This window comes from Heterodontus francisci, chromosome 29 (genome assembly GCF_036365525.1).
Source record: "Heterodontus francisci isolate sHetFra1 chromosome 29, sHetFra1.hap1, whole genome shotgun sequence".
Lineage (NCBI taxonomy): Eukaryota > Metazoa > Chordata > Chondrichthyes > Heterodontiformes > Heterodontidae > Heterodontus > Heterodontus francisci.
Window position 1 is genome coordinate 3,243,465 of NC_090399.1, and position 23,650 is coordinate 3,267,114.

At 44.4% G+C, this 23,650-nt stretch overlaps 1 protein-coding gene across 1 annotated transcript in view; it reads left to right on the forward strand.

The window, feature by feature from the left end:
• Nucleotides 1-2,725: 2,725 nt before the first annotated feature.
• LOC137346343 (uncharacterized) overlaps nt 2,726-23,650 on the forward strand; it is a 43,162-nt gene continuing 22,237 nt past the window's right edge. The window contains exons 1-11 of the mRNA XM_068009854.1: nt 2,726-3,363; nt 3,455-3,550; nt 3,644-3,877; nt 4,790-4,812; nt 6,392-6,586; nt 11,162-11,273; nt 12,566-12,672; nt 14,215-14,324; nt 16,059-16,253; nt 18,068-18,298; nt 21,248-21,537. Of these exons, the coding sequence (XP_067865955.1) occupies nt 2,953-3,363; nt 3,455-3,550; nt 3,644-3,877; nt 4,790-4,812; nt 6,392-6,586; nt 11,162-11,273; nt 12,566-12,672; nt 14,215-14,324; nt 16,059-16,253; nt 18,068-18,298; nt 21,248-21,537 (2,004 nt within the window). The 5' untranslated portion in view covers nt 2,726-2,952. The remainder of the gene's footprint in view (nt 3,364-3,454; nt 3,551-3,643; nt 3,878-4,789; nt 4,813-6,391; nt 6,587-11,161; nt 11,274-12,565; nt 12,673-14,214; nt 14,325-16,058; nt 16,254-18,067; nt 18,299-21,247; nt 21,538-23,650) is intronic.

A 23,650-nucleotide genomic window follows, 5' to 3' on the forward strand; every position in this document is an offset into this window, starting at 1 on the left:
ACTTCTTAATATTTGACGATATTTTCCATACAGGTTTATACCATTAATTCATATTTACATCTTTCCAACAACGCATGAATTCACTATTTAGACGATGGGCTGGAAAATCACAGATCCAATTTTGCCGATGTTACAATGATAGGTGACATTGTAAGCAGTGTAGCTGAAAGCATCAAATTACAAAGAGATATTGATAGGTTCAGTGAATAGGCAAGACAATGGCAAATGGATTTCAATGTCGGCAAATATGAAATCATCCACTTTGGACCAAAAAAGAACAAAACAGGGAACTTTCTAAGTGGTGAAAGCCAACTATAATGGGGGTCCAAAGAGACTTGGTGGTGGGGGGGGGGGTGGTTCCGGGAACATAGATCATTAAAATCCAAAATCAGGTACAGAAAATAAACAAAAGGATTAATGGAATTCTGGCCTTTATATGTAGAGAATTACAGTACAAGGAGTTAGAAGTCATGCTTCAACTATACAAAGTCCTGTTTAAACCACACCTGGAGTTCTGTGAGCAGTTTGATCGGGGGGTGACCATACGAACATATGAATTAGGAGTGGAAGTAGGCCGTTCGGCTCCTCGAGCCTGCTCCACCATTCAATAAGATCATGAATGATCTGTTTGTGTTTCAAATTCCACACTCCCATCTACCCCCAATACCACTTGATTCCCTTTCCTAACAAGAATTGATCTACCTCCACGTTAAAAATATTCAATGTTCCTGCTCCCAACATCTTCTGAGGCAGAGAGATCCAAAGTTGCACAACCCTCAGAGAAAAGATTTCTCCTCCTCTCTGTCCTAAAATGGCGACCCCTAATTTTAAAACAGTGCCCCCTAGTTCTTCTGCAGATGTGTTTGACCTGGATCGCCTTGGAATCCAAAAGCTCCCACATAACACAGCTGCAACAGAACACGTGTCATGGTATTGTTATTTGTGCGATTGGTTAATTTACTTTAATTACTTTTTTAATTAACTTAGAATAAGTCCGACATATAGTAGAATTTACTCTGCTTATTAAATGCTGGTACCACCTTCAACCAAAGTTATATTTTTCTTGATTACACAGATATGTAGATCTTCCTACTGGTAATAGACCTTACCAATGATAATAAAGCTTTGCCAATACTAATAAAACCTTACTACTGTTCATAAACCTTACAAATATTGTTAATGCTAATAATAATAAAGCTTATGTATTAAGTTGTCCTAATTTGAACTAATACACTCTTTGCTGGTCAGTCTCTCTCTCATTCTAGTTTTTAGTTTATATGCTAATGAATCGATCAAGTCTTATTTTACACTTGATTGATTGAGATTGAATTAAATTACAAGTTTACCAGTATACTCACCCCGGCCGGCTTTCTGCTTCACTGCTCTCTCTGTTGATTGTGACGTCACTCTCACTGTCACTGGGTCAAAATCCTGGAACTCCCTTCCCAACAGCACTGTGAGTGGACCTACCCTTCATGGACTGCATCGGTTCAAGAAGGCAGCTCACCACCTCCTTCTCAAGGGCAATTACGGATGGGCAATAAATGCTGACCTAGTCAGTGACACCCACATCCCATGAATGAATGAAATAAAAAACTCCATGTGGCAGCGAGTTCCACATTCTCACCACTCCCTGTGTAAAGAAATTCCTCCTAATATTGGAGGAAAGATGACTCTCCAAGGCCTTCCAGCATCACTTGATGTTTTTGTTTTCAGGTCCAGCATCCCTGGGAAGGATCCATTGAGCACAGAGACCTGTGTTATGGATTGTCTGGGAGGACCCAACCTCGACAGAAAATCCACTGCATCATCTCTCCAGACTTCCTCTGTAAACAAACATTCCAGATACAGGTGATCAACCTCCTCTGCCCCAGTGTCAGGGATCAGCTGTGACTCAGTGGTAATGTTGTTCTCTCTAAGTCAGAAAATAGTGGGATTGAGTTCCACTCCGGGGATTTGTGAGTATAATCTAGACAGACACTCTCCTGCAGTACTGAGGGAGTGAGAGAATGTGAGAGGTGGTGTTTTCCCAATGAAACATTAAACTTTCTTCTTAGATGAATGATAATGATTGTTTGGCTCTATTCTAACATGGACAGGGGGATTCTCCCCTGTGTTCTTACTGATATTTATCCCTCAATAAACACTGACAAAACAGATGTTCTGGTCACTTGTTCCATTTCTGTGTTCAAGGTGACTGATGTATTTCCCCACATCACCACAGTGACTACACTTCAAAAGTACTTAGTGCTCTTTAAAGAACTTTGGGACGTCCTGGCATTGTGAATGGCGCTATATAAATGCAATTTTTTCTGTCTTGCAACGAATATCAAACCTCACAGTCTCAATTCCTCTAAAGATTGTTGAACCTTAACTGCCCTCTGAAATTGCCGAATAAGCCAATCAGTTGTAAAGGACAATTAGGAATGGACAACAAATGCTGGTCTTGCCAGTGACGCCCACATCCCAGGAAAGAATTAAAAACATCTTTCTCTGTACCTGTGCTGAAAATGTCTTCTTGACGTTTATGCCACTTTGTGTTTCCTGGTGAGCGGCTGCAATCATTAACACAATTCCGTTTATGGATGTGGATCTTACACCCTGTTTCACCAGAGAGTTTGTAATCGGCAGTGAGTTCAGTCTGGAGCAAAGTGCAATGCAATCTCCATCCCCACCCATCTCCGTCTCCTCCCACCCTCCACTGCCAACCCTCCATGGACCTTCACCCTCCCAGCCAGAGTTCAATTCCTCCTTCGCGTCCTGTTTGTCCTTCATGCAGCTCTAAGTTTTGTCTTGCTGTGTAAAAGTCGATGGGACATGGACTAGTATATAATAATAATTCCTTTTGTATTGGAGTGAACTTCATCGGGAAATCTCTGAACTGAATGTGTTCGGCAGAGCAGTCACATCCAAACTGAAACCGGTTTGAATCAGGAAGTGCTGAGTGTGAACATGGCTTCCAGACTGAAGACACAGAGTTTGACCGAGGATTTAAATTGTCCCATTTGTCTTGATTTCTTCACTGATCCGGTTACACTGGAGTGTGGACACAACTTCTGCCGCTCCTGTATCACCCAGTGTTGGGAAAAGAAGGAGATAAACTCCTGCCCGGAATGTCGAGAGGAATTTCAGGAAAGAAACCTCAGGGCAAATCGAGCCAAAGCGAGTCTGGCCGAGAAAGCTCGAAAATTAAAGCTGAATCCGGAAGAGAAGGAAAGTAAACTTCACTGTGAGGAACATCAGGAAGAACTGAAGCTGTTTTGTGAAACTGACAAGAAATTGATCTGTCTGATTTGTAGAGATTCGCGGGAACACAAATCTCACAACTTCATGCCCGTTAAAGAAGCTGTTGAAATCTACAAGGTGAAAAGGAAAAACATTTTACAAACTGATAACTTTATTACATTTTCATGGTCTAACATTTTGATTCTGTGATTTTCTCTCCCAATCCCAGGATCAGCTGAAATCTTCCTTAGATTCTCTCACAGGGAAGAAATCGGTGGGTCTCGAAACGGAACAGAAACAGAAACGGAAGATTTCTGAAGTTAGGGTAAGGTCTCCCTGTGCTGATTTTCTGGGATCTCGGTTAGTTTTGTTCCCTTTATTGCGGGACATTAATTCTGTTTCACATTTCATTCTGTAGGAACAGTCGAGCAGTCTGCAGACCCACATCACATCCGAGTTCACTAAAATGCACCAGATTCTCATGGAGAAAGAGCAGAGTTTACTCAGAGATCTCAGGGAAGAAGAGGCGAAGATTCTAGAAACAATGGAGAAAAATCTTCGAGATATTCAGGAGAATTTAAATTCTATTGAGGAGAAGCTTTCAAAGTTGCAGAAACAGATGGAGCAAAGAGACGAGCTGATATTTCTGAAGGTGAGGGAATATATTGTGGGTCAGTTCAGTGAAACTTCACACAGTCACAAATAACCGATGATAATTGTGAAATAAATGGAGCAGTTAATGAAAAAATTAGAAACAAAATTAAACTGAATTTTTTCTATTCGGGCGGTTCTGCTGTTGTCACCAAACTAACCAACTCCCACACTGTCTGCAGAATCCCGGGAATACCGGCAACCTCCCGGGAATGAGTTGTTGTGATCTTGATACTTGGTTTGTAATTATTTCCGTGTTGTACCAGTTTAATTTTCTGCTGGAACTCACATTGTAATCCAGTTACAGTTCCATGTTGTGAGTGTGTGGGTGTGTGTGGGACGGTGGGTGTGAGAGTCACTGTCTCTGTGAGAGGGACTGATGTTGAGTTCCAGTATCTGACACAAAGATCAGACTTTTCAAATTAATACTATCATGAATCCTACAGCACAGAGGGAGACAATTCGGCCCATCCTGCCTGTGCTGGCACATTGAAAGAGCTATCCAATTAATCCCAATCCTCCTGCTCTTTCCCCATAGCCCTGCAATAGTTCCCTTTACAAATATATATCCAAATCCCTCTGGAAATTACTATGGAATCTGCTTCCTCCACCATGTCAGTCAGTGCATTCCAGATCATCACAAGTTATTGTTAAAAGAAAAGTCTCCATCTTTTTTGTCAATGATCTTGAAGATTTGTGTATGTAATCCCCCATGTCTCTCTGTTCCTGCACCCCCTTTAAAATTGGACCATTTAGTTTATATTGCCTCTCCTCATTCTTCCTTCTAAAATGCACCATTTTCCAGTTCCATGTTAAATCTCACTGCCCTGTGTCTGCTCAGTTCACCAGCCTGTCTGTATCCTCCTGAAGTCTGTTACTATCATCCTCACTGTTTGTGATTTATTTATTTCAGGAGGAAGCTTGTCGCAAGAGAAGGTAGGACATGCTCTTTACTGAAACTCTGCACAGTTTGATCAAATAACTCAGGAAAGTGTTATTATGGATGGTAACGGATTTCTTTCCTAGTTTTGTCACAACATTAAAGGATTGTTAGTTGGGCAACAAAAACTCCGATTATGTCTCACACACCAGAGTTCTTTTAATAATAAGTTTTATTACAGTGATTAAACAGTATTAGATTTTATATAACTACTCTACAATATTGTATTCAATAACAAGATGCCATGAACATTAATCCAAGCTGCTTCCCAGGCCCGAGGTGATGACTTGCAGACTGTCGGCTGCCAGCGAGGCTGTGACCTTCTGACTGACCCTGAGAGAGCCACACGGCCCATGTTTCCAAGGAGTGGGTCATCCATGTGTCTGAATGGCTCCTGACCAACCCGAGAAAGCCAGACCTTAAAGGAAGAGCGAGTTCTATTATTATACTATTATACAACCTTACTCTGTGCCCAGAACAACCACAAGAGCAACAACTTGTATTTATATAGCGTCTTTAACATAATACAACAGGAGAATTATAAATCAAAATTAGACACTGAGCCACAGAAGGAGATATTAACACAGATGATGGAGGTAAGTTTTAGAAAGCATCTTAAAGGAGAAAAGAGAGGGAAAGAGGCGGAGATGTTTAGGGAGTAAATTCCAGAGCTTGGGGCCTTGGCAGTTGAAGGCCCAGACACCATTGGTGGAGAGACTAAAATCAGGGATGTTTAAGATGCCAGAAGTAGAGGAGAGCAGGTGTCCCGGAGGGTTGTGAGGCCCACGTATTACATAGCTGGACATTAAGCTGCTTCCCAATTTTAGATGTTTACACAGTTTCTAATAATTTCAGCCTTTGTCTTTGTTCTCCAAGCTTTGTTTCTAATAAAGCAAGTGCATTTTTTTTTTTATTCTTTCATGGGATGTGGGCATCGCAGGCCAGGCCAGCATTTATTACCCATCCCTCATTGCCCTTGAACTGAGTGGCTTGCTAGGGCATGTAAGAGTCAACCACATTGCTGTGGATCTGGAGTCACATGTAAGGACAGCAGATTTCCTTCCCTAAAGGACATTAGTGAACCAGATGGGTTTTTACAACAATCGACAATGGTTTCATGGCCATCATTAGACTAGCTTTAAATTCCAGATATATTAATTGAATTCAAATTCCACCTTCTGCTGTGGTGGGATTCAAACCCATGTCCCCAGAGAAATTCCCTGGGTTTCTGAGTTACTGGTCCAGTGATAATACCACTCGGCCACCACCTCCCGAGTAAAATAAATAAATAAGTAAATGTTTATCTTCTCCTGTGGTATGTGATATCTGGGTAACTAATCTGTTAGGCTGTTACCTTTTTGTTTGACATGGGTGTTTCCATTCTCTGCTCTTGCATTTACAAGCTATCTTTTGCTCAGTTATAAAAACAAGATTAACATTTCACTTTCTACCACATTTGCTCAAACATGAAAAATGCTGAAAGATCAGAATGTTGGGATAGCTTGAGCATTTAAATAATTTCTGAAATATTCTAACATAGACTAATTTATAACATCAGCTGTTTAATACTTACAGGATTAGTGAGGACGATCACACACTCTCAGTAGAAGATGGTGCCCTGTCAATCGGAAAGTTCAAAGGCCCTTTACAGTACACAGCGTGGAGAGAAATGATGGACGTCATTAATCCCGGTAAAACTCTGATATTTATTTTCCTGATTATAAATCCAGATGTGAAGGGACTAAAGGATCTCCAGATTAAATATTCACATTGACAGTTGTTAATCCCAGAGACCCTCTCCATTCTCATATTTTGCTTTCTGTGGATACCTCTGGGTAAGTGACTGAAGCCATCAGCACTGTGTGTTAAAGCAGTAAAGGGATCTGTATAACCAGAGGAATAGAGCACGAATCTCAGGATGTGAGACTGAATTTCTAGAGGAGACTGGTCTGTCCCTGTCTGGAGTTCTGGGTAACATTTTTATCAATGTATTGTCAGGAAGACAGGCAGGTATTGGAGAGCATGTGTTCAAAGGCAGCTAATCTGTCAGTTGGAATGAGACACCTTAGTCAAGAGGAGTGGCTGCAGGAACTGTGAGACTGCACTAGATAAGTTCTAGATAATCAGTTCAGCCATGAACTTATTGAATGGCGGAGCGGGCTCGAGGGGCCGAGTGGCCTATTCCTGCTCTTAATTCGTATGTAAGTACTTTTGAAGAATAGTCACTGTTGTAATGTAGGAAATGAGGAAACAAATTTATGAACAGCAAGGTCGCACAAACAACATTGTGATAATGACAAAGTCATCTGTTTTGGTGATGTTGGTTGTGGGATTAATATTGGGCAGGTCACCAAGAGAACTAATTCTGTGAATTATTTCCGATGGGGTTTCCAGTGGTCCCTTTATGACCAGCCATTCTGCAGACTGTTCCACCGGGTGGGGCTTGCACAGCTAGTGCACCATCCAAAGGAAGACGAAGATTGCATTGAGTCCCCATGTACATAAAAGGTCTCCAGTTTGCAGATACTAATGAGGCTTCTGCCATGTTTAGTGTGGGAACTCTGGATAACTATTTCACAGCTGTTAAATAATTGCCAGCGGGTATTAGTGGGAACCAGGTAGTAAGTACTGTGTGTGACTTTAGTCTCATAACTGCTCCATTTATGGTGTAAATCTGAGTGATAGTGAGATGTAAATTACTCCCAACTACTTTATGTGGAGGATATGGAAAGTAAAGGAGGTCTATTTGGCTGAGGTTGTCAGCAACTTCAAGAGAGAGTTTGATAAACAGCTGGCAAAAATTCTAAACCCAAATCTGATTGAGCTGCCTGGGCTTGGAGAGAGATATTGTGAGGGCTGAGGATGGAGTAGGACAAATTTGAAAAACCCTGCTCTACTGGGCATACTTTTTCCTTCATTCATGGATATGAGCGTCACTGGCAAGGCCAACATATATCACCCATCATTAATTGTCCTTGAGAAGCTGGTGGTGAACTGCATTCTTGACCAGCTCCAGTCCATATGTTATAGATACATCCAAAGTGCTGTTAAGGAGGCAATTCACTGCTTCATTAAACACCACAAACACAAAGAAAATGTCTTGTTTATTCTATGATCACCTTGCTCCAGCCTGGAACCTCCCTGGTCTGTGTATCTCAGTAAACACACCAAGCAGTGCTCAGCAATTCTGACACCACCTTCTGATTTAGACACAGACACTGCAGACAGATGAAGCAAATACTTTTATTTCTGTGTACAGGGTGTTCGGGTATCTGGGAGTCCTCCAGTATATTCACTATTAGTATAAGTGCTTCATTAGAAAATGTACCTGTTGAGAAACTGCCAGCAAAGATTATCTGTACATATGTTTTGACCAAATATCTCCATGTGTGTCTCAATATCATCTTTTTGTTTTCTGATGCTCCTGTGATAAGCAGCTTGTGACATTTTATTACATTAAAGGCACTATATAAATCTCAGTTGTTTTGTTTTACCTTTCTATTAATCTAAGTGACTATTATGCCTTGCAGGAGTGGATAACAGTAACAAAGTGGTGGTTGGAGGAGAAACAGGAAAATTAAAAAGGGGGTAATGGGGAATATGATCAAAAACAGGAGCCTTCTGTGCGTGCTATCCCTATAATTGGACAATAAAGTGATGGCTGTAAGTCAATGATTGGTCTTACTAAATGTCATTGTTTTGAATTATGGAAAGAGGTAAAATAAGACCAGGGCTCCTTTGTGTGGAAGTGTAGAAACTTCAACAGACACTCAGAGGACGAGCCAGGGGCTACAGGCTTCTGTTACTGCGACTTTCCCCCAAGACATAAACAGTGTAATATAATTCTCAATTGTAGAATGCATGGTTTTGTGAAGGGGAGGTCGTGTCTCACGATTAATGATGGGTGATCGAGTTTTTTGAGGAAGTGACAAAGATGATTGATGACGGAAGGGCAGTGGATGTTATCTATATGGACTTCAGTAAAGCCTTTGACAAGGTCCCTCATGGCAGACTGTACAAAAGGTGAAGTCACACGGGATCAGAGGTGAGCTGGCAAGATGGATACAGAACTAGCTCGGTCATAGAAGACAGAGGGTAGCAGTGGAAGGGTGCTTTTCTGAATGGAGGGCTGTGACTAGTGGTGTGCCGCAGGGATCAGTGCTGGGTCCTTTGCTGTTTGTACTATATATAAATGATTTGGAGGAAAATGTAGCTGGTCTGATTAGTAAGTTTGCGGACGACACAAAGGTTGGTGGAGTTGCGGATAGTGATGAGGATTGTCAGAGGATACAGCAGGATATAGATCGATTGGAGACTTGGGCGGAGAAATGGCAGATGGAGTTTAATCCGGACAAATGTGAGGTAATGCATTTTGGAAGGTCTAATACAGGTGTGAAGTATATAGTAAATGGCAGAACCCTTAGGAGTATTGACAGGCAGAGAGATCTGAGCGTACAGGTCCACAGGTCACTGAAAGTGGCAACGCAGGTGGATAAGGTCGTCAAGAAGGCATACGGCATGATTGCCTTCATCGGTCGGGACATAGCATATAAAAATTGGCAAGTCATGATGCAGCTGTAGAGAACCTTAGTTAGGCCAAACTTGGAATACTGCGTACAATTCTGGTTGCCACACTACCAGAAGGACGTGGAGGCTTTGGAGAGGGTACAGAAGATGTTTACCAGGATGTTGCCTGGTCTGGAGGGCATTAGCTATGAGGAGAGGTTGGATAAACTCGGATTGTTTTCACTGGAACGAGGTGGAGAGGCGACCTGATAGAGGTTTACAAAGTTATGAGCGGCATGGACAGAGTGGATAGTCAGAAGCTTTTTCCCAGTGTGGAAGAGTCAGTTACTCGGGGACAATGGTTCAAGGTGAGAGGGGCAAAGTTTAGAGGGGATGTGCGAGGCAAGTTCTTTACACAGAGGGTGGTGATAGCCTGGAACTTGCTGCCGGGGGAGGTGGTGGAAGCAGGTACGATAGCGACGATTAAGAGACATCTTGACAAATACATGAATCGGATGGGAAGAGAGGGATACGGACCCTGGAAGTGCAGAAGGTTTTAGTTTAGACAGGCATCAAGATTGGCGCAGGCTTGGAGGACCGAATGGCCTGTTCCTGTGCTGTACTGTTCTTTGTAAATTACTGCTCAGATACTGCAATACATCAAGTCTCATTTGTGCTGAATAAATTTTATCATTGCCAGCAATACAGATCAACTTCGAATCATAACTCTTATTAAAGAGAAAACCTAATAACCAAACAAGGAGACAACACCTCAAAATTTATCAAACTGTTTCAATATTTAGTTACAATGATGTACTTTGTTTCCTATTGAACTCCTCAGGATAGAACATTCAAAGATAAACACAATTACAATTTCAAAATGAAATTAATCTGAATATAAATGAATATGGAAAGAAAAAAAGAACTTGTGTTAATATCCAGCACCTTTCACAGCCTCCGGGCTTCCCAAAGCATTTTACAGCCAATGAAGTATTTTTGAAGTACCGTAACTGTTGAAATGTAGAAAATAGGACAACCGATTTCTTCATATTAAGATCCCACAAACAGTGTTGTGATAAAGACCAAATCTGTTTTAGTAATGCTGATTGAGGAATAAATATTGACCAGGACTCCAGGGATGTCTAAAAATGACAAGACCCAATTGGGTGCAGGATGTTGGTCCTCGTTGCACCAGTTTTATCCCATAAAGCAGGTAAAACGAGGTCCAATTTCTATCCCATTATCCACAAACACAGAATTAATATCCACATTAAGCATTCAAATCCCTCCACTGGCATCATCAACTCCAAAGCTATTACATACCTGAAGAATATTAACTCCTGGATCCATTAGGTGCTGTGGGCCATCAACAGCAGCAGAATCGTACTCAACCACAATCTGTAACCTCATGGCCCGGCATATCCCCCCACTCTACCATTACCTTCAAGCTGGGGATCAACCCTGGTTCAATGAAGAGTGCAGGAGGGCATGCCAGGAGCAGTACCAGACATACTGCAAAATGAGGTGTCAACCTGGTGAAGCTACAACACAGGACTGTTTGCATGCCAAACAGCAGAAGGAGCATGCGATAGACAGAGCTAAGAGATCCCACAACAAACAGATCAGATCTAAGCTCTGCAGTCCTGCCACATCCAGTCATGTATGGTGGTGGACAATTAAACAACTAAATGGAGGAGGTTGCTCCACAAATATCCCCATCCTCAATGGTGGGGGAGCCCAGCAAATCAGTGCAAAGGATAAGGCTGAAGTATTTGCAACAATATTCAGCCAGAAGTGCTGAGTGGATGATCCATCTCAGCCTCCTCCTGAATTCCCCAGCATCACAGATGCAGGTCTTCAGGCAATCCGATTCACTCCATGTGATATCAAGAAACGTCTGAAGGCATTGGATACTATAAAGGCGACTGGTCCTGACAACATTCCGACAATAGTACAGAAGACCTGTGCTCCAGAAATTGCCGCACCCCTAGCCAAGCTGTATCAGGACAGCTATAACACTGGCATCTACCCGGCAATGTGGAAAATTGCCCAGGTATGTCCAGTACACAAAAAGCAGGACAAGTCCAACCCGGCCAATTACCACCCCATCAGTCTACTCTCAATCATCAATAACGTGATGGAAGGGGTCGTCAACAGTGATATCAAGCGGCATTTACTTCGCAATAACCTGCTCAGTGACTCTCAGTTTGGTTTCCGTCAAGGCCACTCAGCTCCTGACCTCATTACATCCTGCCACACAACACTGGACCTGGAATTCTGTCCATTATCATATTACTGTCTGTGGGATCATGCTGTGCACAAATTAGCTACCTTACAACAATGACTACACTTCGAGAAAAGTTCTTCTTTGTCTCACAAGCACTTTGGGCGGTCTGAGGGTCTAAAAGACGCTGTTTGCAAATAGAAGGGAGGTGGGTTTCCAGGGTGTGGCTGCGTGCAAGCGGATTGGCTGGAGCACATGTCACTCAGAGTAAGGGAAGTGGAGGGTGAGGGGCGGTGGGTGAGGGGGGCAGTGGAGGCGGAGGGTGAGGGGCCGTTGGAGTGGGGCAGAGGGTGAGGGGGCGGTGGAGGCGGAGGTGCGGCGGAGGGTGAGTGTGTGGTGGACCGTGAGGGGACGGAGAGTGAGGGGACAGTGGAGGGGCAGCGGGGGACGGGAGGAGGAGGGGTGGTGAGGAGTGAGTGGGTGTGGTGAGACGGGGGAGTGGAGGATGAGGAGGCATGGAGGGTGAGGGCGGGGGACGGAGGGTGCGATGGAGGGTGAGGATGGGGATGGAGGGTGAGGAAGGGGAGTTGGGGATTGGGGAGGGTCCTGATGTGCACTTTGTGAGGTGCCAGTTGTGCTGTGTCTGAAATCTGTTTCATTGATTATTTGTATATCTTTGTGCATCGACTGTGTGTAATTTCTGTTACTGTCTGCTGAGCAGGAATCTGTGCAATGATGCCATTGTTTCCTTTGGCTCGTTGACCCTGTATATGATCTCAGTTAAGACAAGACGTCTCTGTAGGGAGAGTGTGTGGGTGCCAGTGTTTACAGGGGTTCCCTGGGTGTGTGTCACAGGGGATTCTCAGCATGGAATAGTTTGGAAGCATCTTCTGTCAAAGGGGTGAGATTGAGACTGTGTTGTGAAGTTCTCTTTGCTGCTGTTTAAAAAATTCACGTCATCCTGATTGTCGTAGCACAAGATGCTGAAGCAAATTGGGGTGTGATTTTTTTAAAAATAGAAGCAAGGCCTTTGGGTGTCCAGTTTCATATTTTACACATGTCCCCAAACCATTGAGAAACTGAACTGTGCAGTCCTGCAGCTGAAAGCTAACAACCCTCAGAATATGTAACTTTCAGATACCCTTCCACCTGGTGAGGTGACTGCTCACAGATTGAGTCTAACTGGGTGGGGTAAGGAGTTTGGTACGGTCTGGACGATACTTTGTCGTGGATTATTACACATCGGGGAATCTCATTTAAGTTTTGTTTGCAATCTCATGGTGTGCTGACCAGTGAGTGAGCTGTTGTCCTGGCTGGTGGGTCCAGGATGTACTGCAGATGGTACAGATCTATTGCGATGTCCTGGGCTTGCTGCAGTGTTCCAGTGAACATCAACGCAAGCTCGAGGAACAGCATCTCATTTACCGATTAGGCACACTACAGCCTTCTGGACTGAACACTGAGTTCAATAATTTCAGAGCATGACGGGGCCCCCATTTTAGTTTCATTTTTAGTTATTTTTTCTTTTTTACATTTTTTTTGTATGTTTATTTTATTTCATCTTCGTTTGTTCAGTTTGCTTATCCACTGTTTTTTTTTTCTCTGTTTGTACTTGCTGCTGTTCAATTTTCAGTCCGTTAACATGTTATCTGTACTAATTCTTTGTCTTTCAAAACACCATTAACATATTGTTTGCCTTTGCTTCATGACCTTCTGGTCAGCTATTCTGTGGCCTTGTCCAATCTACACCTTCTCCTTTGTTATCTCTTACCCCACCCCCGCTTTACTTGCTTATAATATTTGCCAGTTCCGAGGAAGGGTCACTGACCTGAAACCTTAACTCTGCTTCTCTCTCCACAGATGCTGCCAGATCTGCTGAGTATTTCCAGCATTTCTTGTTTTTATTTCAGATTTCCAGCATCCGCAGTATTTTGCTTTTATTTTAAAAAAGAGAAATCGTGCTTGACAAATCTGTTAGTTTTTTTGAGGTTGTAATTCGCGGAGGAGGTAAGGGTGAACCAGTGGTGTCGGGTATTTGGATTTTCAAAAAGCATTCAATAAGCTCTTACCTTCCGGGAGCGGACTGGAGAGGACCGGAGCGGACCTGTGGGGAAAACGCCGAGAGTGGAGCCTATAAATCGACCCCAAGGAATGAGGCCCAGTCTCTTACCTTCCGGGAGCGGAATGGAGAGGACCGGAGCGGACCAGTGGGGAGAACGCCGAGAGTGGAGCCGATAAATCGACCCCAAGGAATGAGGCCCAGTCTCTTATCTTCCGGGAGCGGAGCAGAAAGCAGTCGGAGCTCTTCCAGCGTGCCGGAGGTTTGGAAAAAAAAGCCAACAGTGACGTCAGAGAAGATCTGCAAGGTGATTGGTTGGTGAGTAGCAGCTGTCAGAATATTTTTTAAAAAAGGGGAAAGTTGTTTTTTTAGTTGGAAAAAAATCTCTGGTGATAAGGTGAATACTACTAAAGTGTTTTTTTTTAAAGAACTTTAGATCATAGTGGGTAGAACAAAGCCCCTAGTATAATGAGTATTTTTTAATTAAGGGAGTAACTAATTAACCTAAGGGTAAGTCATGGCAGGAGAGCTCAGCCCCGTGATATGCTCCTCCTGCACTATGTGGGAAATTAGGGATGCTTCCAGTGTCCCTGGTGACCATGTGTGCAGGAAGCGTATCCATCTGCAGCTACTGGCTACTCGCATTACAGAACTGGAGCTGGGCGTGGATTCACTGTGGAGCATCCACAATGCTGAGGACGTCGTGGATAGCACGTTTAGTGAAGTGGTCACACCACAGGTAATGGCTGCACAGGCAGAAAAGGGATGGGTGACCACCAGACGGAGTAGTAGGCGCAGACAGGTAGTGCAGGAGTCCCCTGTGGCCATCCCCCTCTCAAACAGATATACCGCTTTAGATACTGTTGGGGGGGAATGACATCCCAGGGGAAAGCAGCTACAGCCAAGTTCGTAGCACCATGGACGGCTCTGCTGTACAGCAAGGGAGGAAAAGGGTTGGAAGAGCTATAGTGATAGGGGATTCTATTGTAAGGGGTTCAGATAGGTGTTTCTGTGGCCACAAACGAGACTCCAGGATGGTATGTTGCCTCCCTGGTGCTAGGGTCAAGCATGTCTCGGAGTGGCTGCAGGACATTCTGAAAGGGGAGGGTGAGCAGCCAGAGGTCGTGGTCCATATTGGTACTAACGACATAGGCAGGAAGAGAGATGAGGTCCTGCAAAGTGAATATAGGGAGTTAGGCAGAATGTTAAAAAGCAGGACCTCTAGGGTTGTAATCTCAGGATTACTCCTTGTGCCACGTGCTAGTGAGGGTAGGAATAGGAGGATTAGGCAAATTAATGCGTGGCTGAAGAGCTGGTGTAGGCGGGAGGGCTTCAGCTACTTGGATCATTGAGATCTCTTCTGGTGCAGAAGTGACCTGTACAAGAAGGACGGGTTGCATCTAAACTGGAGGGAGACCAATATCTTCGCGGGGAGGTTTGCTAGTACTACTCGGGAGGGTTTAAACTAGTCTGGCAGCGGGGTGGGACCCAAAGTAGAAGTCTCTCAGATGAAATAACTGAGGCAAATGTAGAGGTTAAAGCAAGTAAGTCCAGTAGTCAGGCCGGGCAGGGGCAGGACAGGGAGCATGGAAGGTCTGGTCGGCTAAACTGCATTTACTTTAATGGAAGAAGCCTTATAGGTAAGGCAGATGAACTCAGAGCATGGATCGGTACATGGGATTGTGATATTATAGCTATTACGGAAATGTTGTTGAGGGATGGGCAGGACTGGCAGCTCAATGTTCCTGGTCCTTCCGGCGTGACAGAGGTGGAGGTAAGAGAGGAGGGGGAGTTTCACTATTGATTAGGGAGGACATCATGGCAGTACTTAGAGAGGATATCCCAGGGGGGGAAAGTCTAGCGAGGCCATATGGGTAGAACTTAGAAATAAGAAAGGGGTGATCACTTTGATGGGATTATACTATAGGCTCCCCAATAGTCAGAGGGAAGTGGAGGAGCATATATGTAGGGAAATCACAGATAGGTGTAGGAATTATAGGGTTGTAATAGTAGGTGATTTTAACTTCCCTAATATCCTTCGCCAGAGCTGGCGGGCAGCCATAAAGGCGGGGCTAAAGTGTGGTGAGTCAAAAAGACTTAGCAGTTGGCAGGAAAAAAGACAGAAGCGCAAGGGCAGAGCCAACTGTGTAACAGCCCCAACAAACAAATTTTTCTGCAGCAGTGCTGTATCTCTAAACTAAAACTAAACTAAACCTGTGGAAGAGACTGTCACTCTAGAATTGGCCTTTATAGCCACTCCAGGCGCTGCTCCACAAACCACTGACCACCTCCAGGTGCTTACCCATTGTCTCTCGAGATAAGAAGGCCAAAGAAGAATATTGACTGGGACTGCCTTAGTGCTAAGGGATCAGATGGGGAAGAATTTGTTAAGTGTGTCCAGGATAGTTTTCTGAAGTAGTATGTGGATGGCCCTACACTCGACCTCCTCTCAGGAAATGAGGATGGGCAGGTGGTTGATGTGTCAGTGGGGGAGCACTTTGGGACCAGTGACCATAATTATATTAGCTTCAGGATAGTTGTGGAAAAGGATAGGACTGGTCCTCATGTTGAAGTCCTAAATTGGGGGAAGGCATTTGATGGCATCACACAGGAACTCTCAAAAGTTGAATGGGAGAGGCTGTTTACAGGTAAAGGGACGTATGGCAAGTGGGAGGCTTTTAAAAGTGAGATAGGAAGAGTTCAGGGCCGGCATGTTCCTGTTAGATGGAAGGGCAAGGCTGGCAAGTTTAGGGAACCTTGGTTGACGAGGGATACTGAGGGTCTGGTCAGGACAAAGAAGGAGGCATAAGTCAGGTATAGTCAGCTGGGATCGAGCAAGTCCCTCGAGGATTATAGGGGATGTAGGACTACACTTAAGAAGGCAATTAGGAGGGCGAAAAGGGGCCATGAAATTTACCTGGCAGATAAGATAAAGGAGAATCCTAAAAGATTCTATAAGTATATTCAGAGCAAAAGGGTAGCTCGGGAGAGAGTAGGTCCCTTTAAGGATCAGTGTGGCAATCTATGGGAAATGGGCGAGGACTTAAATGAATATTTCTCGTCCGTATTTACCGTGGAGAAGGTCATGGAAGCTAGTGAGTTCAAGGGAGGGAACACCGATATCCTGGAGCATATCAACATTACAAAGGAGGAGGTGTTGGAGGTTTTGAAGGCCTTTGACAAGGTCCCGATTGGTAGGCTGGTCCAGAAGGTTTGAACACATGGGATCCAGGGTGAGCTAGCAAATTGGATACAAAATTGGCTCGGTGATAGGAGGCAGAGGGTGGTAGTGGAGGGTTGTTTTTCAGATTGGAGGCTGGTGACCAGTGGTGTGCCTCAGGGATTGGTGCTGGGCCCTCTGTTGTTTGTCATATATATTAATGACTTGGATGTAAATGTAGGGGGCATGATTAGTAAGTTTGCAGATTACACCAAAATTGATGGTACAGTGGACAGTAAAGAAGGTTGTCCAAGGTTACAACAAGATATAGATCAACTGGGAAAGTGGGCAAGGGAGTGGCAAATGGAATTTAATGCAGACAAGTGTGAAGTGATGCATTTTGGGAAGTTAAACTGGGGCAGGACATATACAGTGAATAACAGGGCCCTGGGGAGCGTTGTTGAGCAGAGAGACCTTGGGGTGCAGGTACATAGTTCCTTGAAAGCGGCAACACAGGTAGACAGGGTGGTGAAGAAGGCGTATGGCATGCTTGCCTTCATCGGCCGAGGCATTGAGTATAAGAGTAGGGACGTCATGTTACTGTAGTACATAACGTTGGTTTGGCCGCATTTGGAGTCCTGTGTGCAGTTCTGGTCGCCGCACTACAGGAAAGATGTGATTAAGCTCGAGCGGCTGCAGAAAAGATTCACAAGGATGTTGCCGGTTTTGGAGGGCTTAAGAGAGATTGGATAGGCTGGGTCTGTTTTACCTGGAGGGAAGGAGGCTGAGAGGGGACATGATAGAGGTATAAAAAATTATGAGAGGCATTGATAGGGTAGATAGCCAGAGTCTGTTTCCCATGGTAGGGGTGACTAAAACTAGAGGGCATAGATTTAAGGTGAGAGGGAGGAGGTTTAAAGGTGATCAAAGGGGTAAATTTTTCACACAAAGAGCTTCCTGAGGAGGTGGTGGAGGCAGGAACAGTAGCGACATTTAAGAGGCATCAGGACAGGTACTTGAATGAGTAAGGCATAGAGAGATATGGAATTAATGCAGGCAGGTGGGATTAGTGTAGATAGGCATTATGGTCGGCATGGACGCGGTGGGCCGAAGGGCCTGTTTCTACACTGTACGACTCTATGACTCTACTGTGAACCTACACAACATGTTGATGAAGTCAAACAACTGGAAGCTTTCGCCACTGTTAACATCATGTGTCCAAAGAAAGCCAGCAAACATACACTCAGGGTCAAAATTGACACTGGAGCTGGTGTAAATATCCCACCAGTCCGAATCCTGAAGAACATGTACCAGAGTCGTTGAAAATCAATGATATAACCGACAACTATAAAGTTAACTGCATACAACAGGTCACCCATTACTTGCAGTGGGACACCAGCAATGCAGTGCAAATATGGCAAGTCAGCATGGAAACCATAAATATTCTACCTGGTAGACACGAGCAGACCAGCAGGGGCAGGACTACCAATGTGCAAGGACCTCAACACTGTGACCATCCACGAGGTCACCAAGGTACCAATTACAGCAGAAGAGACCAAAGGTACCCGCATTGATTCACAGTACTTCCAGGATCTCAGTATTCTGGTTTGGAGAGTATCAGCCCCGTCTCAGAGATGTCACACCAAGAGAATGAAGATCCAAATTCAGATGGTGCAAGTTAGAGTCATAGAGTAATAGAGCACAGAAACAGGCCCTTCGGCCCAACGTGTCCGTGCCGGCCATGAAGCACCTATCTATTCTAATCCCATTATCCAGCACTTGGTCCGTAGCCTTGTATGCTATGTCGTTTCCAGTGCTCATCTAAGTACTTCTTAAATGTCGTGAGGGTTCCTGCCTCTACCACCTCTTCAGGAGGTGTGTTCCAGATTCCAATCACCCTCTGAGCGAAAAAATTTTCCCTCAAATTCCCTCTCAACCTCTTGTCTCTTACCTTAAATCTATGCCCCCTGGTTATTGCCCCCTCTGTTAAAGGAAAAAGTTTCTTACTTTCTCTCCTATTAATGCCCCTCATAATCTTGTATACCTCTATCAGGTCCCCCCTCAGCCTTCTCTGCTCTAACGAAAATAACCCTAGCCTATCCAGTCTCTCTTCACAGCTGAAATGCTCCAGCCCAGGCAACATCCAGGTGAATCTCTTCTGCACCCTCTCCAGTGCAATCACAACCTTCCTATAGTGTGGTGATCAGAACTGTACACAGTACTCCAGCTGTGGCCCAACTAATGTTTTACAGAGCTCCATCATCACCTCCTTGCTCTTATATTCTATACCTCGGCTAATAAAGGCTAGTATCCCATATGCCTTCCTAACCACCTTATCTACCTGTGCTGCTGCCTTCAGTGATCGATGAGCAATTACACCAAGGTCCCTCTGACCCTCTGTATTTTCTAGTGTCCTACCATCCATTGTATATTCCCTTGCCTTGTTAGTCCTCCCAAAATGCATCACCTGATACTTCTCAGGATAAAATTCCATTTGCCACTGCTCTGTCGTCTATCGTCCTGTAATCTAAGGCTTTCCTCCTCACTATTTACGACACCACCAATTTTCGTGTCATCAGCCAACTTACTGATCATACCTCCTATCTTTTGCTCTTTTGGGCCTCCTTATCTCGAGAGACAATGGATACGCGCCTGGAGGTGGTCAGTGGTTTGTGAAGCAGCGCCTGGAGTGGCTATAAAGGCCCATTCTAGAGTGACAGGCTCTTCCACAGGTGCTGCAGAGAAATTTGTTTGTCAGGGCTGTTGCACAGTTGGCTCTCCCCTTGCGCCTCTGTCTTTTTTCCTGCCAACTACTAAGTCTCTTCGACTCGCCACATTTTAGCCTCACCTTTATGGCTGCCCGCCAGCTCTGGCGAATGCTGGCAACTGACTCCCACGACTTGTGATCAATGTCACAGGATTTCATGTCGCATTTGCAGGCGTCTTCAAAGCGGAGACATGGACGGCCGGTGGGTCTGATACCAGTGGTGAGCTCGCTGTACAATGTGTCTTTCGGGATCCTGTCATCTTCCATGCGGCTCACATGGCCATGCCATCTCAAGCGCCGCTGACTCAGTAGTGTGTACAAGCTGGGGATGTTGGCCGCTTCGAGGACTTCTGTGTTGGAGATACGGTCCTGCCACCTGATGCCAAGTATTCTCCGGAGGCAGCGAAGATGGAATGAATTGAGACGTCGTTCTTGGCTGGCATACGTTATCCAGGCCTCGCTGCCAGAGAGCAAGGTACTGAGGACACAGGCCTGATACACTCGGACTTTTGTGTTCCGTGTCAGTGCGCCATTTTCCCACACTCTCTTGGCCAGTCTGGACATAGCAGTGGAAGCCTTTCCCATGCGCTTGTTGATTTCTGCATCTAGAGACAGGTTACTGGTGATAGTTGAGCCTAGGTAGGTGAACTCTTGAACCACTTCCAGAGCGTGGTCGCCAATATTGATGGATGGAGCATTTCTGACGTCCTGCCCCATGATGTTCGTTTTCTTGAGGCTGATGGTTAGGCCAAATTCATTGCAGGCAGCCGCAAACCTGTCGATGAGACTCTGCAGGCACTCTTCAGTGTGAGATGTTAAAGCAGCATCGTCAGCAAAGAGGAGTTCCCTGATGAGGACTTTCCGTACTTTGGACTTCGCTCTTCGACGGGCAAGGTTGAACAACCTGCCCCCTGATCTTGTGTGGAGGAAAATTCCTTCTTCAGAGGACTTGAATGCATGTGAAAGCAGCAGGGAGAAGAAAATCCCAAAAAGTGTGGGTGCGAAAACACAGCCCTGTTTCACACCACTCAGGATAGGAAAGGGCTCTGATGAGGAGCCACCATGTTGAATTGTGCCTTTTATATTGTCATGGAATGAGGTGATGATACTTAGTAGCTTTGGTGGGCATCCGATCTTTTCTAGTAGTCTGAAGAGACCACGTCTGCTGACGAGGTCAAAGGCTTTGGTGAGATCAATGAAAGCAATGTAGAGGGACATCTGTTGTTCACGGCATTTCTCCTGTATCTGACAAAGGGAGAACAGCATGTCAACGGTCGATCTCTCTGCACGAAAGCTAAACTGTGCCTCAGGGTAGACACGCTCGGCCAGCTTCTGGAGCCTGTTCAGAGCAACTCGAGCAAAGACTTTCCCCACGATGCTGAGCAGGGAGATTCCATGGTAGATGTTGCAGTCACCGCGGTCACCTTTGTTTTTATATAGAGGGTGATGATATTGGCATCATACCTCCTATATTCATGTCTAAATCATTAACGTACACTACAAACAGCAAGGGTCTCAGCAGTGATCCCCGCGGTACATCAGTGGTCATAGGCTTCCACTCGCAAAAGCAACCCTCGACCCTCACCCTCTGCCTCCTGCCACTAAGCCAATTTTGGATCCAATTTGCCAAATTGTCCTGGATCCCACGGGCTCTTACCTTCTTGGCCATTCTCCCATGCGGTACCTTATCAAAAGCAAAAGTTGTTTGTCAACAGGCAGTGGTTTCTCGCACTCCAACAACTCAGAAGAAGAGATTGACTTTGTCACCATGGAAATGCAAAACCTGGCGGTGGGGAGCATTGCCAAGGGGAAATCTCCAAAGACCGGAACCTGCTCGCAGACTCTGGCCAGCATCAAACGGTGCAGGCTGGAAACCCAGCAACAGCACAACTGTGCCGTGCCCTCACTTCCGCTATCCAGAGAACCGCCAGTACCACAACGAGCCAGTACGAACAGGTACCGCCATGAGGCCAAGTACTCCACCACCATGAACAAGGACACCCAGGTTCCTTTAGACATCAACACTTCCCAACCGCTCATCATTTAAGAAATACTCTGCCATTCTGTTTTTTCTACCAAAGTGGATCACTTCACACTTATTCACATTATATTCCACCTGCCATGTTCTTGCCTATTCACTTAGCCTGTCTAAGTCCCCTTGAAGCCTCCTTGCATCCTGCTCACAACTTACATTCCCTTCTGATGAAGGGTCATTGACCTGAAATGTTAACTCTGCTTCTCTCTCCACAGATGCTGCCAGACCTGCTGAGTATTTCCAACATTTCTTGTTTTTACATTCCCACCTAGTTTTGTTTCATCTGCAAATTTGGAAATATTACAATCGGTCCCCATATACAAGCCATTTATATAGATTGCAAATAGCTGTGGCCCAACTGATCCATGCGGTACCCCACTAGTAACAGTCTGCCATCCTGAGAATGACCCATTTATTCCTACTCTGCTTTCTGTCTGTTAATGAATTCTCAATCCACAGCAATATATTACCCCCAATCCCATGTGCTCTAATTTTGTTTACTAACCTCCTGTTTGGAACCTTATCAAAAGTCTTCTGCAAATCCAAGTGCAGCATATCCACCGGTTCTCCTTTATCTGTGCTACAAGTAACATCCTCAAAAGCTCCAACAGATTTGTCAAACATGATTTCCATTTCAAAAATCAATGTTGGCTCTGCCCAATCATATCATTATTTTCCAAGTGTCCAATTATCTTATCCTTTATTTATAGATTCTAACATTTTCCCCACTACTGACGTCAAACTACAGGTCTGTAGTTCTCCGTTTTCTTTTTCGCTCCCTTCTTCAATTGTGGGGTTACATTTGCTACTGTCCAGTCTGCAGGAACCCTTCCAGAATCTATAGAATTTTGAAAGATAACAACCAATGCATCTACTATCTCTGTAGCCACCTCCTTCAATACTCTGGGATGCAGCTCATCTAGACCAGGGATTTATCAATTTTCAATTAATATTTTGAGTATTACCTCTTTATTGATACTATTTCTTTTCAGTTTGTCATTATTACAAGTCCCTTAGTTCCCTTGTATTTCTGAGAGATTTTCTGTGTCTTCCTCCATGAAGACAGACACAAAGTAATTGTTTAGTCTTTCTGCCATTTCCTCATTTTTCACCACAAACTCTCCTGTCTCCACCTGCAATGGACCCACATTTGTCCTTGCTAATTGTTTCTTTTTCACATACCTAAAGAAGCTTTTATATTCCGCCTTTATGTTTCTAGCTAGCTTAGATTGATAATCTCTTTTCCTTTTCTTTATCAGTTTCTTGGTCCTCCTTTGCTGGACTCTAAATTGCTCCCAATCCTTGGGCTTACCACTTTTTCTGGCGACCTTATAAGCTACTTCCTTTGACCTAATGCAATCCTTAACTGCTTTTGTTAGCCACAGTTGATTCACCTTTCCTGTTTGGGATTTTGTGTCTTATTTGCTGTAAATCATGGAATACTTCTTTAAATATGAGCCATTGCCTGTCGACCATCAAATCTTTCCATGTATTTTCCCAATCCATCATAGCCAACTTGACCCTCATAGTTTCCTTTGTTCAGATTTAAGACCCTAGTTTCAGAATATACAATATTCCTTTCAAACTAAATGTAGAATTCTGTCATAATGTGGTTACTATTTCCCAATGGCTCCTTTACAGCGATGTTGTTAATTATCCCTTTCTCATTGCATAATACTAAATCTAAAATAGCTCGATTCCAAGTTTGGTTCTTCAATGTACTGTTCCAGAGACCCATCCCGTACACACTCCAGGAATTCATCCTCCATGGCATTAGTGCTAATTAGGTTTGCCCAATCTATATGTAAATTGAAGTCGCCCATTATTACTGTATTGCCCAGGCTACATGCAGCTCCAATTTCCTAATTTATACCGTGCCACTACAGTTTGGTGGCCTATAAGCAAATCCCACCAATGTTTGTTGTTCCTTAACTCCACCCAAACTGATTCTACATCTTGCTCCTTCGATCTAAGATCCTCTCTCACTAACGTACTGATCTCATCCCTTATTAACAGTGCTACTCTACCTTTCCCCCTCCGCCTATCCCACCTAAAGGACAAAAATCCCTGAATATTCAGTTCC